General features: G+C 44.3%; 1 protein-coding gene across 2 annotated transcripts in view; it reads right to left on the bottom strand.

The window, feature by feature from the left end:
• SUSD1 (sushi domain containing 1) overlaps positions 1–17,828 on the bottom strand; it is a 521,732-nt gene that overhangs the window by 164,833 nt on the left and 339,071 nt on the right. For both annotated transcript variants that reach the window (XM_069238712.1, XM_069238719.1), the window contains exon 20: positions 1,735–1,828. In XM_069238712.1, coding sequence (XP_069094813.1) covers positions 1,735–1,828 — 94 coding nt within the window. The remainder of the gene's footprint in view (positions 1–1,734; positions 1,829–17,828) is intronic.

Here is a 17,828-nt window from a genome sequence, read left to right as displayed (position 1 = left end):
TCCCCCCCCCCCAGCGCCTCGAAACCCTGACGGGTACATAGTGCGCTTTATAAATTATCTGATTGATTGATTGATTGATTGATGTCATTTCTTTTACCCCTGGCATTTTGGTGAATCCACGCCCGTTTTTCCTACAGCACCCGCTAGGATTAGTATTCTGCTCACCACTTCCTAACTGCAAATACGAGGCAAACTATGCAAGAAAGAAACAGTGGGAAGAGGGAACAAGAAAGGCAGATGTGCAAAAACAGACAATTCAAATATTGCGTAAAAATAGTACAGAAGCCTGAGGAAAGGGGTTTAAGGAAATCCAGATACAGACATAAAAATGCAGGAAAATGAATGGTCAAGGTGGGTTGTAGAGGTTCTCTGCGGTGACTTCATGGAGGGCACACAATATTGTACAACCCATGTAAAGAGCCAAGCCTTTGATACCACAAGGAACAATGCACACCAGAGAAATATTGATAGTGGGGTTCATTTTGAAGATAAACCTGTTAACTACAAAAATTGATGCATAATACATTGTATTAAGAAGTAAGCTGGGAAAACAGAAAGAGGAAAGTGGTACAAAACGTAACATGTGAGGGAAAGGGGCCCACTTTGATGATAAAGAAGCAGTATATAAGGCAGAAGAACTAGTGAATGGAGCGTAGAGATATTTAGGAGTCAATTCACCCAAAAATAGTACATCCGTTCTGGTGTTGGTATACACCTGCGATTACAGTAGATTAGATTTTTTTGCAATTCTCCAAAAAAACATTCATATGCCTCTAAACCCTAACCATATGATTGCAGATAGACAGCAGAGCTGAAATTCTGCAGGGGTAGTCTTACAGTAAATGCATAATTTTTTGGATATTGTTTCTATTTTGTATTTAGTGTATGGAATTCATTTTTATATTTCAATATATTTCGTTTCCCCGACCCCTTTCAAAAATATGTTTTTGGAGCCCCTTCCCAATCTTTCTGCACCACTTAGGTTGTATTGAATTAGGCCACATGTAGAGATGCAATGCACATGAGAAAAACCCTAGCAATGTTTCCAGATGCCCACAGTGTTACGAATTGAAGCGTGTTTGGCACTTTGGTAATTCCAGCCCTCATGCATCCTGTGGGGAACAACCGCTCATCCGGTAACCAAGCCGAATTTGCAGCTGTGGTAAACCAGTCTAACCAGTGCTTAATTTGTGCTTGTTGTTTCTGATGCGCCGCACCGGCACTTATTTTTGAGGGCCGGCACTTATTTTTCTGCCTCAAGCATTTTAATGCTAGCAAAAGACACAAATGGGAAAGACAGAGGAAGAGAAAAACGAAAAAGCGTCACAATGTGAGAAAGTATAAAGCTGCAAGAGTGAGGTGAAAGGGCAGAAAGTGGCTGTAAATGGATTGAAGAGGCCCGAGATGGCTTCAGGATTATGCTGCCTCAGTATTCCGTGTTCACACATTTAATTGCAGCAGCCGCATGTTTAGGAGGAGAGCTTTGGGCACCGACACATTTATATTTACAAATTAAGCACTGAGTCTAACCAATGTCTCTTGTAGTTTTTGCCAACTGGACCCATATAAACTCGTCAATTGTAAGTCTGTAGATAGTATCTGTCACTGTATGAATATGTCACTGATACAGTTTTTTACAAACATAAATCGTCTCCATGGACCTCATAATAACATGATAAAACCTGGCCAAGAATGAGCATGTGCCAATTACACCTCCGTCAATATGTCGCCCACCTGATAGGCCCATTCTTTTCTTCGGCTCTCTGGAAGCTGAGTTTCGGCGCCAGACCTTGTGCTTCTATGAATTTGAATTCCGGAAGGGGAGGATCTAGAACAGCAAATACAGAAAAGACCATAGGTAGCAAGCATATATCAGTAGGGCAACATCAAATAAGGCACAACACAGGTGTCAGAAAAGTGAATTACTGTATTAACTAGGGTAGAACAATGGCGCCCAATGGAAAATAAAAATATGATATGTGCCTGCAGTAGTAAATGTGACAACCATAGATTAGAAAATGTCTGACATGGTTCTATAGAGTTCAACGAAAGCCCCTTTGAGCTTTACACAAAAACAAACTTGCAAGTCTGTATAGCTTTCACACGGTGACTTCAATAAAAACCTCTGCTATGGTGATGTCGCAGTGGTGTCAAATAACTTTCTCCCCTTATGTACCTGTCGAGCAAATCATCAGTCAAAGCTTCTACTCTCACAGGCTTTAAGGGACTGAGAGGCATATTTAAGATCTCCTAGCGCCACCTTAGCGCTACCATAGCGTCATTAGGGTCAAGCGCAAATCGCTCTCTCCCTGGTGTAATCTCTGTATGGGCTTTTAACCACACCCATCAGTTTGGTTGGTTCGTGGGCTTGCCATTTAAAATTCGCTTGATTTCATTAGTGAAAGGCATCCAGAAGTCATGCCTCTTCCGGTGTTTAGCCCTCCTCGAGCGCACCGGCCAGCTACTGAAAACATACGAGGCTCCATGTTTTCGGTATGGTTTCTGGACTCTCTTTATTTCTCAGGCAGCGCACTGTCTCTGGGCAGTAGTCGAGAGCTTTGCATGACATCGGCCCTGTTACATGGCTAATTGCACTTTTGCCGGTTACATGGATAATTGCACTTTAGCCGATACATTTCAATGCAAGCAAAATTCTGTTTCATTTTGTGTGTCTCTGTCACGCTTCATGGTGGCTGTGGGCTAGCATATGTGAAACTGTTTTACTTTTCAGTTTAAGTGGCAAGAAAAGTCCGGTTAGGAGCTTAAAACGCGAATAGCTCTAACTCAAGCAAAGAGACCCATTGCATTGCAAATGATTGTTTTTTTATGCTAAGGTGATGCTAAAGTGGCTTGTATGCGCGCCATATTTACAAAGTGGTGCAATGCATGCATTGTGCCACTTTGTAACCCCTTGCGCCACATTATGCCTATGCCAGGCATTATGTATGCAAGGGGGCGTTCCGGCACTAGAAAGCCCGCAAAAATGGTGCAGTGAAATTTAACAGATTTCACTGCGTCATTTTTGGCATAATTTTTAATGCCTGCTCAGAACAGTTAAAAGTGATGCTCCCATAGTAACCTATGGGCCTCCTTGCACTTTTCTACACTAGCGTTGACATTTTTGACACTAGTGTAGCAAAGCGCCACAATAGCGTCAAAAATGTGTATGCTATTAAGCTAACGACAACAATGGTACGTCGTATTATAAATACGGTGTAACCCTGGTGCTGTTAGGTGCCAGTAGGGGGGAAGAAAAGTGAAGCATCATAGCTGATGTGCCACTTTTTCTTAAATATGGTCCTGAATCTCTTCTGCTCTACCAACCCCTAACAGTCTGGGACAGTCGACTGAGGCACCCTGTGGTGTTAGTGTGCATATCCTGTGGTTTCCTGGAACACTAAGGAGGAATTGTCATCAGAGACAGAAATTAGGTGAATTTCAGGGCCCCAGTGAAGAGTAATAATCGTCATATAAAGTGGCATACATTTAAACATTTATGCTTTCATTATGAGTTGACCGAAGTTTTGGCTTATAAAATCCGAGTCTCCTGGATCGCAATTTATCGGGTCCAATAAATAACTCCCAATTATGAGTTTGTCCCTAATACTGGGGACTAACACGCAGATTTTGTTACTTGAAGCACCAAAATCCACATGTCCCTGTAATTATCGGGCACTTTTTTCCTCAGTAAATTTCAAAAAGTTTGACCAGCTAACATGTATGGGTAGCGAAATGCAGATCAGGAGTGAGGTGTTCGCTGCCAATCTCCTAATTGTGATATCAGTGGTGATAGGATTTACAGCACACATCCCAGCTTACCAGCCCTATCACAATTGAGGACCACTGTATGCAAACTGCAGACCAGCAATATAGCATTTTTTTATTAAGCCTGGTAGTCTTTCTTGTGCTGAGTGCCCATATTACATGGGTAGCATTGAAGGCATGCAGGTACCATCACCCAAGATTAGCCTTATTTAAACTAGCACTTATGTGATCAGTTGCTATTGTATTATTTTACACCAACTATGGACCACAAGTCCGACTGTTAATAAAACTGATGATTTTATGATAAGTTCATCTAAAGCATGTCCCAAAAGTGAATCATATAAAAAATAAAAAGTGTAAACGTTTTCGATGCCGCATCATGAAACCGTGGATTTGGTAGTCCCGAAAAGGCGTTTGGATATGTTCTCCCAGAGCCCAGGCCTTCATTATATTTTGAGGAATATTTGTTAGCTTTGTGAGGGGATTGGAAGAACTGACTTTTGTGGATTCCAGGCCAAACGTAGTGTTTCATTAGATAAGAGAAGCCGGCGCTACTAACCGCTCTTCAAACACCACAGGAAGCAAGCCAAGTAAAACAACAACCTCAGGAAGCGAGCCATGTGAAAACCAACCTCACAGGAAGAAAACCACGTAAAAATAACACCTCCAGAAGAGAGCCATGTGAAAACCAACCTCACAGGAAGCAAACCACGTAAAACCAACCTCACAGGAAGCAAGCCACATAAAACCAACATCACAGGAAGCAAACAATGTAAAGACCAACCTCACAGGAAGCAAACCACGTAAAAACAACACCTCAGGAAGAGAGCCATGTGAAAACCAACCTCACAGGAAGCAAACCATGTAAAACCAACCTCACAGGAAGCAAACCACGTAAAAACCAACACCACAGGAGGCAAGACATGTAAAAATAAAAAACACGGCGGCAGCCTTTGAGTATCATCAGATTTCAGCGGCCTGTTCTTCTGCCATTTGCGTGTGAAAGGGTTCAGAACAATGTTGACTGATTTTTATCAATGTGTGTCATGGCTAAAAACAGTTATCTCATCTAAGTAAGGCAAAGTTTGCATGATTCCCATCGGCACTTCAACAACCAAAAGGGCACAATAAAGAGAACCTCACTTACATCAAACACGGCTAAGATATGCTTTTTGTATGTCTGCCAAATTGCTCCCTATAGCACTTGCCACTAAGATAAGCTACATCATCCCACAGACTACAGTTGACAAAACTCCACACACACCTCAAACACGGCACGGATATGCCTCATAGTCTACTATTGTGTTGCACCCAAAATCACTTGTCATCAACATACAGTAGACATTCAACAGAATGCAACAGGCAGAATTTCTCACATGCAACCAGCACATTACAGATAAGCTATAGTAGGCCACCTGGGTCCTACCAACAGCATTTTCAAGAAGACATGACAGACATAAACATCCACCAGAACACAATAGACAGAAGTACTCAAGTACAACTGTCATAGCACAGCTAAGCCAAATAGATGACTAAAATGATGTCTCATGCATCGCCTTCGATGAGCGTGATCATCAAGGTAGACACATCATTTCACCACACCAAAAACAGCACCAATATAGCTTATTTGTAGTTTCCACCTCATTCCCAACAGCTTTGGGACCCAGGTGTCCCAAGGCACCATCTTAGTCCTTAGAATAACCTTCTCTGGGGTGCACAAGCACCCATAAAAAAGTGAATATTGTGGATTGCGTTGTAGGTACCATTTATATGTATACATTGGGAGGTTTTTGTTTGTGACAGGACAAATCTACCCCTACATGTGAAGATTCTCCCAAGCTAGGGGCAAAATCAATGGGTATTTTCTGAGCCCAATGTTGGGGAAGATGGGGCTACCACTTGCTCTGAGATGGCATGCCCCACCCCATGGGAGCCAACCTCCCTCCCCACATGGACATATACAAATCATTCCAGTGAGTAGTGTTAAACAATTCATTCTTGGTCGATACCTGTCATGCTGCTGGCAGGGACAGAGGTGGAGCTAAGGATACTGGCCCTAATTGGTATTATCTCTGCCCCAACTCTGTAAATGGTACCTGGCAGGAAGGAGGGAGTACCATTGTACTGACTCCATATACGAAGGTTTACGTTTTGGCCGTTATTTCTTACTTTTATTGTCATTGTACTGCTTCAATTCTGAGTTTGTAGGTTTGATTACTTATTTTGTTTATTTTGGGTCTTTGTCTGAAAATTGTGTCGGAGACCTCTGGGGAGAGGTTACGAACAGGAGAGTAATAGAAGTTTAAAATAGTTTATAGGACTGAGCCATGGATTGTAATTGCCTTCTGGTGCAAATGGAGTGATGTGAAAGCCTTGTTGTGAGTAAATCCAGTGTCCTAGTGCTTGATCTGATGGAGGAAGTAGCAACTGATGTGGCTCATGTCTCAAACCAACATGGTAAGCAATGAAAATCAGTGAGCAGTGGCAAGTCAGTTGAGTCATAAGAAGAAATTAAGCATATATCTGAAAAAAGTCTGTAATTGAGCCTGTCTTAAATCTGAGATATTCATGCTCAAGTTGTAGTTGGAGTATGTGGACAACCCCCAATGTGGTGCCATGTACATGTAGAGCGTTGCCACCAAATGCCGTTTATGTGGATGGGTATACAGAAAGCAGCCTGAGTTTCAAGAGCTTCTAGATGGCTGATACTGAACGAACAAATAGGAAGGTATCCTGACTTGCAAACAAGCGGTGATTTTTTGTCATAGAAGAGGATTTTCTGGTAGAGGTGAAGTAGAGGTTGTCTTCCCCTCTTCACTGATTAGACAGAGGTGGAGGATTGCCATTCACTGTAGATTACCAGTCCTAGATGTGCTATAGTCTTGGATGTCAAGGAAGCTGAACCCTGTGTCCCTGGACAGGCAAAGGTTAGGGGGGACGGGTCAACCATACCATTGAGTAGTTTTTTGGTTTCCTTCCCATGCAGGCAATGCCAATTTTAAAGCATGCATTGCTGAACCTATTGTAGGCAGCCAGCTAAATTTGGCATATCCCAAATTCATCTTTGTATTTTACATGCATCTGGGTTTATCTGTGTACATCTGGTAGTTGATCTTGTGCACATCTAGAATGAAGGTCAGAAGGAACATGAAGCAATGAAGGAAGTTGTTGACATAGCAAAGGTGTGAGGTAACTCTGCAAGTGATGTTGAAAGGATTGAAGATAAAAGAACCTCACTTAACTTGGAGAGGGATTTCGAAAGAAGGAGTTTAACACCAGAGTAACACTGTTCATCAAGGCCAACCAATGATTCCAGTTTGTCAAAAAGCACAATTTTGGTTAATAGCATTGAATGCCACTGAAAGGTTTGACTGAAGTAGATGATACAGATTTCCTGGATCATGGTGTTTGGGTCTTTCTTCAGTAACATTCAAAACCAAGGTCTCAGGGGCAGACTTAACAGCCCCTAGTGCCACCAGAGCGTCACTTTTTGCGACGCTCCAGTGGCGCTAAGCACTGCTCCATATTTACAAGGAGGAGTAATGCCACTTTCTGTGGCGTTACGCCTCCTTGTAAATATGGGCCCCTCTGATCCAGTTTTCTGTGTCCGAGGGGCGTGCAATGGGTGTTGCAGTGGGCGTTCCATCGCAACACCCATTGCTTTTTACGCTGCCCCAGATTTACGAGTTGTCGTAAACATGAGGAAGCACCAAAAACTAACTCCCTGTGGTGGGGTTAGCATTGCAAAACGAGGAGGAGTACGTTTATTCCTCCTCGTTTTTTGCTTTTACTATGTGTGCTGCATTCTGCAGCACACATAGATGAAGCAAAATTCTGTGGATGATTGTTTATGTGCAGAAAGGTGTCCCTTCCTGCACATAAACAATCCGTCCAAAATGATGCTTTGGTACTTCTATGTGTGCTGCAATCTGCAGCACACATAAAAGTGCCAAATCGCCATAATAGATTGTTTATGTGCAGGAAGGCGCACCTTCCTGCACATAAACAATCTATCCCCTCAACGCAGACACTCTTGCACTACGGTGCAAGGATGCCTCTGTTGGCTCAGGCAGCTTAATCTAGCACCGGCGCAGGGGGAAACGCAGGGCTGCGCCATATTCCTGTAAATATGGCACATCCCTGTGTTTCAAAATCAGGGCCTCAGTACATCAAGGAGGCATGATCAAGCTATTCACTTCCTCCGCCAGTAGATAGCTTGAATTTGTTGGGAAGCTCAACATTCTCTTTCCCACTCCTGCTCTGCAGTGATTTCCCTAAATATCAGGTACTTATTGAATGCCATATAAGTACATACAGTGGCCATTATTGTATAACCATTTTATTTTAGAAAATGAAGATGGAAGTGAAAAAAGAAACAAGCAAAAGAAATCCAAATGTTGAGATACCTCAGGGCACATTCAGAGCATTGATTGTTGTCAAGGTGTCAAATGATCTCAATTGTCAAATCTGTTGAGGGAATGTGGCATAATGTGACATCATTCTTAACAGCACGATTCGATTTTCTGCATTGTGATTAAATATACAGTGGGCCCTGGAAGTATGTAAAAATGTGGTTGTCGTATCCCTTCATGTCAGGAGCAAACCATGGCCAGATTATCAAAACATTGATACAACGCAGCAACTTTGCATGAGAAAGAGAGAGCTGGAAAGCACCATATCTACAAAGATATGGCACTATCCTGCTCTCTCCCTAGTGCTGATGCACAATTAGGCTGCCACGCACACACCCTTGGCCCAAAGTGCAAGGGTGTCTATGTGAATCTAGCATAGGTATCCTTCCAGTACAAAATACTATGGTTAGGCTAATTTGCAAACTGTTCCTACTTTGGATGTGTGCCATACAGCGCAACACACATGCAAAGTTGGAAAAGTTAAGAGAAATAAAAAAATATTTTCATTTTTAAAGCCTGCTTTCAACTGATGTTATTTTCTGGTGCAAACCCATATCTACTATTGTTAGTAGATAGGATTTTGGTTCAAAAACCATAGGTGGGTGGAATGGAACACCCACAGAACACCCATGGAACACCCCCTTGAAGCCGAGTAATGCAAAGCAGCGCTTTGCACTTTTTTGTGTCACTTCAGGCAACTTTCGACAACAAAACTTAGGTCCATATTTATACTTTTTTAGCACTGCATTTGCAGAATTTTTTGATGCAAAACGGCGCCAACTTGCAAAATACAATTGTACTTTTGTGAGTTTGCGCCGTTTTTGCGTCAAAAAGCGGCGTAAATGCGGCGTTAAAAAAGCATAAATATGGGCCTTAAAGCGTAAATTAAAAAAAACTGTGCAGGTTTCTTTCACTTCTGTTGTGCTCACCCGGCGCAAAATGTTTGTTAATCTGGGCCCAAGTGTCCAGGGGTATATTTAATAATATTTAACACAACTCAATTCAGCAAGGGAAGTTGCATGAAAGGGGGAGAATAGAACTGCACCATATAAACAAAGAGATGGCGCAGGTCTGCTCTCTCCAAGTGCTGAGGTCCCTCTCTCCCAGAACAAACATCTAACTGCCACCGTCCCCACACACAAAGGTGCTGTGCGACAAGAGTGCGGCTAGAGCTCAGTACCTATGTAACTGCTGCATAGACGCAGTCTAGATGTACGTAGCCCACACCCACCCGTTCATACCTCGACCACACTCCTTCCCATCCAGTAATTGGACAGTAATACTGAGAGCAGCGGCAATGAAAGATATGCGGAGGCTATGATAGTTGAGGTATCAAAAAAGGTCATTAATAAACTACAAATAGGAAAACGTAATTCTGTACAACTGCGTCACGAGCCACAAATGCTCCAATGTTGTGACTCAACTCAACAGGTTACTTTATGTGAAATGGTTCGCTAAATGTGAGTGTTTTGCAAACTGAGGCCCATATTTATACTTTTTTTAGTGGTGCATGTGCGTCATTTTTTACGCAAAAGCGGCGCAAACTTGCAAAATGCAATTGTATTTTGTAAGTTTACACCATTTTTGCGTCAAAAAGCGGCGCAAATGAGCTGCTAAAAAAGTATAAATATGGCCCCGAAGGTCTTCTTCCGTTAAGAATGCTGAGATTTTGTGGAGAACATCGTCAAATATCTCAAATGAGATCCTTTCATTTTAGCATTTCCTCCAGAAATGTGAGTATTTACCATTACCACTGACGAATGAGGCCCTGCCCTTGTGCAAATCCATGGGACTTCCTGTCACAATTTCGAATCTTTTTTTTAGGAACGATTTGTAGCTCAGGAACTCTGTTACTTACACAAACATCTATCAACGCCTTAAGGTTTATGGAGACATTCATGGCCCTAGTTTCTTTGAAATGGATTGCTCAAGAGATGAGCGGGGTGGTGTGTGGAGGGAGCAGTTTGTCTGGGCTGCTTCCAGCTGTCATTTACCGCTCTCACGAACCCCAACACTCACTGACACTTGCGTCCCAGGGAGAATGCAAAAAGCACTTTGCAAATCGTCAGGCGGAAAAGTCAGTCCGTCAGAATTTGGACATTTGTGGGAAGAAATCAAACGGCGCCCAAAAATAGAACGGCGACTGGCGCGTGACATTCTTAAGCGGCAGCTTTAAGGAAAATCTCGATCAGTAGCAAAGAGGCCTGCTCTTCATTGGGGGGTCGGAATGGGGGCGCTGCCAGCTGAAAACACAAACTGCTGGCAGCCTCAAAGGCGCATGACACTGATACTATGGTGAATATCCTCTCTTTTGGTAAATACAACGCCGGTTGAATGAGCTATTAATGCCTGCCTGCTGCCGAGGCAATGTAGAGTTCACAGGGGACTAAACACAAAAGTAAACTGTGTCTCAACTCTGTCACCCCCTCTCCCTCTGAGAGATCGTGTGAGATTGCCCGGAATGTGGCATATGGCTGCGAGCTGCCAGGCGGACGTTGCTCGGAAGACACCGAGCAGCATGTGTCACAGATAGCTGAGGAATGCCATCTGATTAAACGCGAGGGGGGGGTGAGTGGCAGAGGCTAATGATGAAGAAAGGGGGCATTGGTGGCATACCAAAAATGTTTCCGCGATGCAATAATTTACACCATCGTCATCCCTCCTCCGTTTACCTCAATGTAACAACTGCTACATAGAACAGTCAGAGCCTGAGTGACTGGCGCATTAAGCAGAACTCTCAGAATTGTGCAGCACCAATGCTTGTTTAATGTCTCATCCCCACCCCCAGTCAGGTGGCTCATTGAGTGCCATCTTTGTTAGCAGCACAGTGGGATGTTTCAGCAGTGCCTAATATAATTGACAGTGCCCAGGAATAATTTAGCACCGCACAGATAAAAATACATTGAAAGCAGCATCACACATGATGGCACCTTTTTGGTATATAATAGTGTTGTTAATTTTTGTTATTGTTATTTTTATTGCTAATTTTTTACTCTTAAATGTCATCAATTGTAGTGGTATTATTTTTGTCTGCCACATGAATGAAGATGGCGTAGGAAATGATAGCAATCATTTGTACTGGCAAATTATTTACAAATCATGATAATTCTCCTGAAATGGAATTTAAAATGAGAATCTTTTCTGGTGATGCACATTGTATGAGATGGCGGATCACCTGTCCAAGGCGCAGTCCCATTCTATGCCAGTGTTCAAGGTTGTGCTCTATGGTGGCTCTCCTTCGTTCTGTCCTCCAGGTCACCAGTCATGACCTTGGTTCCACTGCTGAACTGTGGAATACCTAAGGGATACACTTTCTTGCTAATATTTAATCTATTTTCTCATTAAGAACCTAGATGAGTCTGGACAATTTTACAGTCACATCGGTGATAACTAAATGGATTCCAACCACCTCTCCTCTTCTGAGACATCCAAACAAAAAAATATCTGTTAAAAGTTGATAACTGAATGAATACATCAAAACAAACCATTCAGAGTAAGAAATTCTAAAATTTGGCATGCTGAGTGAATCTTGGACCGAGCACTTCTGATAAGCTCCTCGGAGGCCGATCCTAGCTTGTTACAGCTGCTAGGACATTTTATTTATAAAATGTGATGTAACAGCATCAGTGAAAAAGGATGTCTTACAGCAGAGCCCTTTGAAGCTGATCCACCCACTTGTGTTAGTCCCTTATATGTGCAAGGCAGCTATCACATGGGTCATATAACACCTGGGCACCCCAAGTACCTAATCTATGAGTTTTCTTGAGATCTGAATGTAGGAGGCTGGCCTGGTTCGTAGTGGTACCAAGGGGTACTTACACTCTGCACCAGGTCCAGTTATCCCTTATTAGTGTAGAAGAGGTGTCTAGCAGCTTAGGCTGATAGAAAAGGGTAGCTTAGCAGAGCAGCTTAGGCTGAACTAGGAGACATGCAAAGCTCCCACTATACCACTGGTGTCATATGCACAATATCATAAGAAAAAACAATACACAGATATACTAAAAATAAAGGTACTTTATTTTTATGACAATATGCCAAAAGTATCTCAGTGAGTACCCTCAGTATGAGGATAGCAAATATACACAAGATATATGTACACAATACCAAAAATATGCAGTAATAGCAATAGAAAGCAATGCAAGCAATGTACAGTCACAATAGATTGCAATGAGAGCACATAGGTATAGAGGCAACACAAACCATATACTCCAAAAGTGGAATGCGAACCACGAATGGACCCCAAACCTATGTGAGCTTGTAGAGGGTCGCTGGGACTGTAAGAAAACAGTGAGGGTTAGAAAAATAGCCCACCCCAAGACTCTGAAAAGTAGGTGTAAAATGCACCTAAGTTCCCCAGAGAGCACAGAAGTCGTGATAGGGGAATTCTGCAAGGAAGACCAACACCAGCAATGCAACAACTATGGATTTCCGGCCGAGAGTACCTGTGGAACAAGGGGACCAAGTCCAAGAGTCACGATCAAGTCAGGAGTGGGCAGATGCCCAGGAAATGCCAGCTGTGGATGCAAAGAAGCTGCCACTGGATGGTAGAAGCTGTGGATTCTGCAAGAACGAAAAGGACTAGGAACTTCCCCTTTGGAGGATGGATGTCCCACGTCGTGAAGAAGCTTGCAGAGGTGTTCCCACGCAGAAAGACCACAAACAAGCCTTGCTAGCTGCAAGGGTGGCGGATAGGGTTTTTGGATGCTGCTGTGGCCCAGGAGGGACCAGGATGTCGCCAATTGCGTGAGGAGACAGAGGGGGCGCTCAGCAGGACAAGGATACCTCTCAGAAGCAAGCAGCACCCGCAGAAGTGCCGGAACAGGCACTACGAAGAAGAGTGAACCGGAGCTCACTCGAAGTCACAAAAGAAGGTCCCACGACGCCGGAGGACAACTCAGGAGGTCATGCACTGCAGGTTAGAGTGTCGGGGACCCAGGCTTGGCTGTGCATAAAGGAAATCCTGGAAGAGTGCACAGGAGCCGGAGCAGCTGCAAATCACGCAGTACCCAGCAATGCAGTCTAGCGTGGTGAGGCAAGGACTTACCTCCACCAAACTTGGACTGAAGAGTCACTGGTCTGTGGGAGTCACTTTGACAGAGTTGCTGAGTTCTAGGGACCACGCTCGTTGTGCTGAGAGGGGACCCAGAGGACCGGTGATGCAGTCTTTTGGTGCCTGTGGTTGCAGGGGGAAGATTCCGTCGACCCACGGGAGATTTCTTCAGAGCTTCTAGTGCAGAGAGGAGGCAGACTACCCCCACAGCATGCACCACCAGGAAAACAGTCGAGAAGGCGGCTGGATCAGCGATACAAGGTTGCAGTAGTCATCTTTGCTACTTTGTTGCGGTTTTGCAGGCGTCCAGAGCAGCCAGCGGTCGATTCCTTGGCAGAAGGTGAAGAGAGAGATGCAGAGGAACTCTGATGAGCTCTTGCATTCGTTATCTAAATAATTCCCCAAAGCAGAGACCCTAAATAGCCAGAAAAGGAGGTTTGGCTACTTAGGAAGGAGGATAGGTTAGTAACACAGGAAGGAGTCTCTGACGTCACCTGCTGGCACTGGTCACTCAGAGCAGTCCAGTGTGCCAGCAGCACCTCTGTTTCCAAGATGGCAGAGGTCTGGAGCACACTGGAGGAGCTCTGGGCACCTCCCAGGGGAGGTGCAGGTCAGGGGAGTGGTCACTCCCCTTTCCTTTGTCCAGTTTCGTGCCAGAGCAGGGCTGGGGGATCCCTTAACCGGTGTAGACTGGCTTATGCAGAGATGGGCACCATCTGTGCCCATCAAAGCATTTCCAGAGGCTGGGGGAGGCTACTCCTCCCCAGCCCTGACACCTTTTTCCAAAGGGAGAGGGTGTAACACCCTCTCTCTGAGGAAGTCCTTTGTTCTGCCTTCCTGGGCCAAGCCTGGCTGGACCCCAGGAGGGCAGAAACCTGTCTGAGGGGTTGGCAGCAGCTGCAGTGAAACCCCGGGAAAGGTAGTTTGGCAGTACCCGGGTCTGTGCTAGAGACTCGGGGGATCATGGAATTGTCTCCCCAATGCCAGAATGGCATTGGGGTGACAATTCCATGATCTTAGACATGTTACATGGCCATGTTCGGAGTTACTATTGTGACGCTATACATAGGTAGTGACCTATGTATAGTGCACGCGTGTAATGGTGTCCCTGCACTCACAAAGTCCGGGGAATTTGCCCTGAACGATGTGGGGGCACCTTGGCTAGTGCCAGGGTGCCCACACACTAAGTAACTTAGCACTCAACCTTTACCAGGTAAAGGTTAGACATATAGGTGACTTATAAGTTACTTAAGTGCAGTGGTAAATGGCTGTGAAATAACGTGGACGTTATTTCACTCAGGCTGCAGTGGCAGGCCTGTGTAAGAATTGTCAGAGCTCCCTATGGGTGGCAAAAGAAATGTTGCAGCCCATAGGGATCTCTTGGAACCCCAATACCCTGGGTACCTCAGTACCATATACTAGGGAATTATAAGGGTGTTCCAGTATGCCAATGTGAATTGGTGAAATTGGTCACTAGCCTGTTAGTGACAATTTGGAAAGCAAAGAGAGAGCATAACCACTGAGGTTCTGGTTAGCGGCGCCTCAGTGAGACAGTTAGTCATCACACAGGGAACACATACAGGGCACACTTATGAGCACTGGGGCCCTGGCTGGCAGGGTCCCAGTGACACATTCAACTAAAACAACATATATACAGTGAAATATGGGGGTAACATGCCAGGCAAGATGGTACTTTCCTACACTGAACACACCACATTGCCACTGAGAACACTATATTAAGGACATTGAGGGACGAAACTGCAATATACACACCAGTACACTGCAATACAATACCAGTTGCATACGGCACACCAGAACTGCTATGGTTGGAGTCTACTACTTCTTTAATATCACAATTTTACAGCTTCTGAAGGTAAATTCAGTCTGCCTCATCCTTTCAACTGGTGGTTCCTAAAACCAATGGTAAATTAAGGAGAGAATGCACACTTTCGGTTGGGAGATATCAGTGACCATCAATCAATCAATCAGGAATTTTTAAAGTGCACTACTCACCCGTGAGGGTCTCAAGGCGCTGAGGAGGAGGAGGTAGCAGTGGGGGAGAAGTACTGCTGCTGCTCGAACAGCCAGGTCTTGAGAAGTTTCCTGAAGGTAAGGAGGTCTTTTGTCTGGTGCAGGTGGGTGGGAAGAGTGTTCCACGTTTTGGCGGTGAGGTGCAAGAATGATCTACCATCGGTTGTAGTTCTGTGGACGTGTGAGACAGTTGCAAGGTCGGCGGAGCGGAGATGCCGGGTCAGGGTGTAAAAGGAGAGTCGTCTGTTGAGGTATTCTGGTCTGGTGTTGTGCAGTGCTTTGTGAGCGTGGGTGAGGAGTTTGAAGGTGATTCTCTTGTTTACTGGGAGCCAGTGCAGGTTTTTCAGGTGGTCTGTGATGTGGCAGTGGTGGAGAATGTCCAGGATGAGGCGTGCGGAGGCGCTCTGGATGGGTTGCAGCCTCTTCTGGAGTTTGGCCGTGGTTCCTGCATAGAGAGCATTGCCGTAGTCCAGTTTGCTGCTTACGAGGGTTTGGGTGACTGTTCTTCTAATTTAACATAAAACAAATGTGGTTGTCACAAACCAAGTAAATGTCACAATAGGACTGGGTTTGCTTGTGGTTTTGTCCTCACAAATGACGATTCAACTTTTGGAGGTACTTTGGGCCTGACAGTGCATTTGTGGCAGGGTTGGCTAAGCATACTTAAAAAACCTACTGGGCAGCCAGCTGAGCTTCAATGCATGCAACTTCTATTTTTAATATTGCGTGTGTCATCCTGGAGACGGCTTAATAAAATACACTGTAATAGAGCTGGGCATTTTCTTCATTTCATTAGTCATTTAATTTGTATATGGCAGCAGTCCAGACAGGGGTTGAAGCACCCTTCTGCAACGGACATAGAAACAAATTGAGCGAAATTCTCACAAAACTGTCAGCACCCTCCATCTTGGGAAGGTCGGGGTTAGCGTTTGACCCAACCTACTTTGTCTGGTCAATAGTTACGATTTTTCATTATAATTATAATGATACATATCTTGGTAGTTTTTCCTCCTATTTTGATCACTATTCTGGAATAATATTAAAACAACAATTACTGCTTTGTAACCCCAACAAAGCGTAATGTCCTTTTATGATTGTTAATAAAGTATTCAATACCAGCTTAACATGTCAAATGGGAGTGGCCACCCCATCAAAATGTGGATAGGTATGGGGGAGATTACTTCCAACTCGTCCTTGCTTCATCCATTCCAGCATGGAGCAAAGAAGATTCATCCTGTGAACAGGAATGATGACTCAACTCATCTCGGAAAGCGACAGCCACGGTATTCATTTCAGGGGTGCTATTCTTTTACAGGCCATGTTGTTTCTGTCTTCTTCACAGTTCGCATGCGTCTGACACATTTGTGGATTTCTAAATAGCCTTTCCAGAAGGTTCTATTTCTTAACGCCTTCTCTGTTGCAACATTTACTTTTGCACTCTTTTAAAGGAACAATTTGCTTTCCGATAGTGTCCAGGATGTGGTAGCTATTCACTGTCTTGAGAGCTGATGCAATTCACAATTCCTTTTGCGCATGTAAGTATGATTAACTTGAGCGAATGGCTGGACATATATGTGCATGGAATTCATAAGCGCATATCTTGCACTTGCAAATCCCTTTACTCACATGTATGCATTACCCCAAGATTATGCCATATTGTATTAAGAGTAAATACCAAACAAGGGGTTGGCAGTGGGTATTCCAAGCTGGAGTTTTACCCAGTTGCGTGGTAAAGATGTCTTGGGTCCTAATGTAGTCAAAGAAATAAGGGGTTCCTCCACCAGGAAAACAATTTCCATCATAAAGGAAAAAATCAAAGGAAAACATTATGAAGTTGTAGCATTTCAGCAGGTGCCGCTTTACACCATCAAAAATAGACCTGGCAAATACACTGGCCTCACCTGTACCCCAGGATCTAGGGGCGGTTGGTTTCTTTTAGGATGAAGGTTTTACCAACTTTACTTTGTACTCTCTGCAGTAATGTACTCCTCTTTACTTAACTAGATCCTACTCTTTAACAGTTGATCTTTCACAGCACGCCCCCCTGCAAACACTTGATTTAAAGAAGTGATGGTGGGAGATGGTAGGAACGAGGCGAGTGATCTCACCAAGACTGTGGTGAGGACCATGAATGGGGTCAGGGATGAAGATGAGGCATGCAGTAGATCTTTGGAGCAGAATTTAACAGGTTTGTAACACAGGATGGTTCTGAGGATGCAGTTGAGTGAGTGCTTGTGAGAGTTGCAGTATTTGCATTGAGGATGGTGTGTGGGTTACTTCTACCGTCAGCCCGTGTCTGTTTCATATTTTCGTTCTGTCTTGAAGTGGGAATGGGTAGGGTAGTATGCAGCGTAAGCCATATTTAGAATAGGAACATGTGGAGGTTGTCGTCTGTGACCTGGAGATTGCAGGGCATGCATTAAAAAACAGCATATTTCCAGAATCTGACCGGCTGTGAATGCGGTGGCGGATTGAGTTTAGGGGCACTCAGGTTACGAGGCAGTGGGGTTAAGGTGTGTTTGTTGGCCCAGAGGTATAGGGGAGTGAGTGTTACTTAGGTAGATGCAAGA

This window comes from Pleurodeles waltl, chromosome 1_2, assembly GCF_031143425.1.
Source record: "Pleurodeles waltl isolate 20211129_DDA chromosome 1_2, aPleWal1.hap1.20221129, whole genome shotgun sequence".
In the NCBI taxonomy this organism is placed as follows: Eukaryota; Metazoa; Chordata; class Amphibia; order Caudata; family Salamandridae; genus Pleurodeles; species Pleurodeles waltl.
The sequence above is the reverse complement of the archived record's forward strand: the minus strand, read 5'-3'. Positions and strand labels throughout refer to the sequence as shown.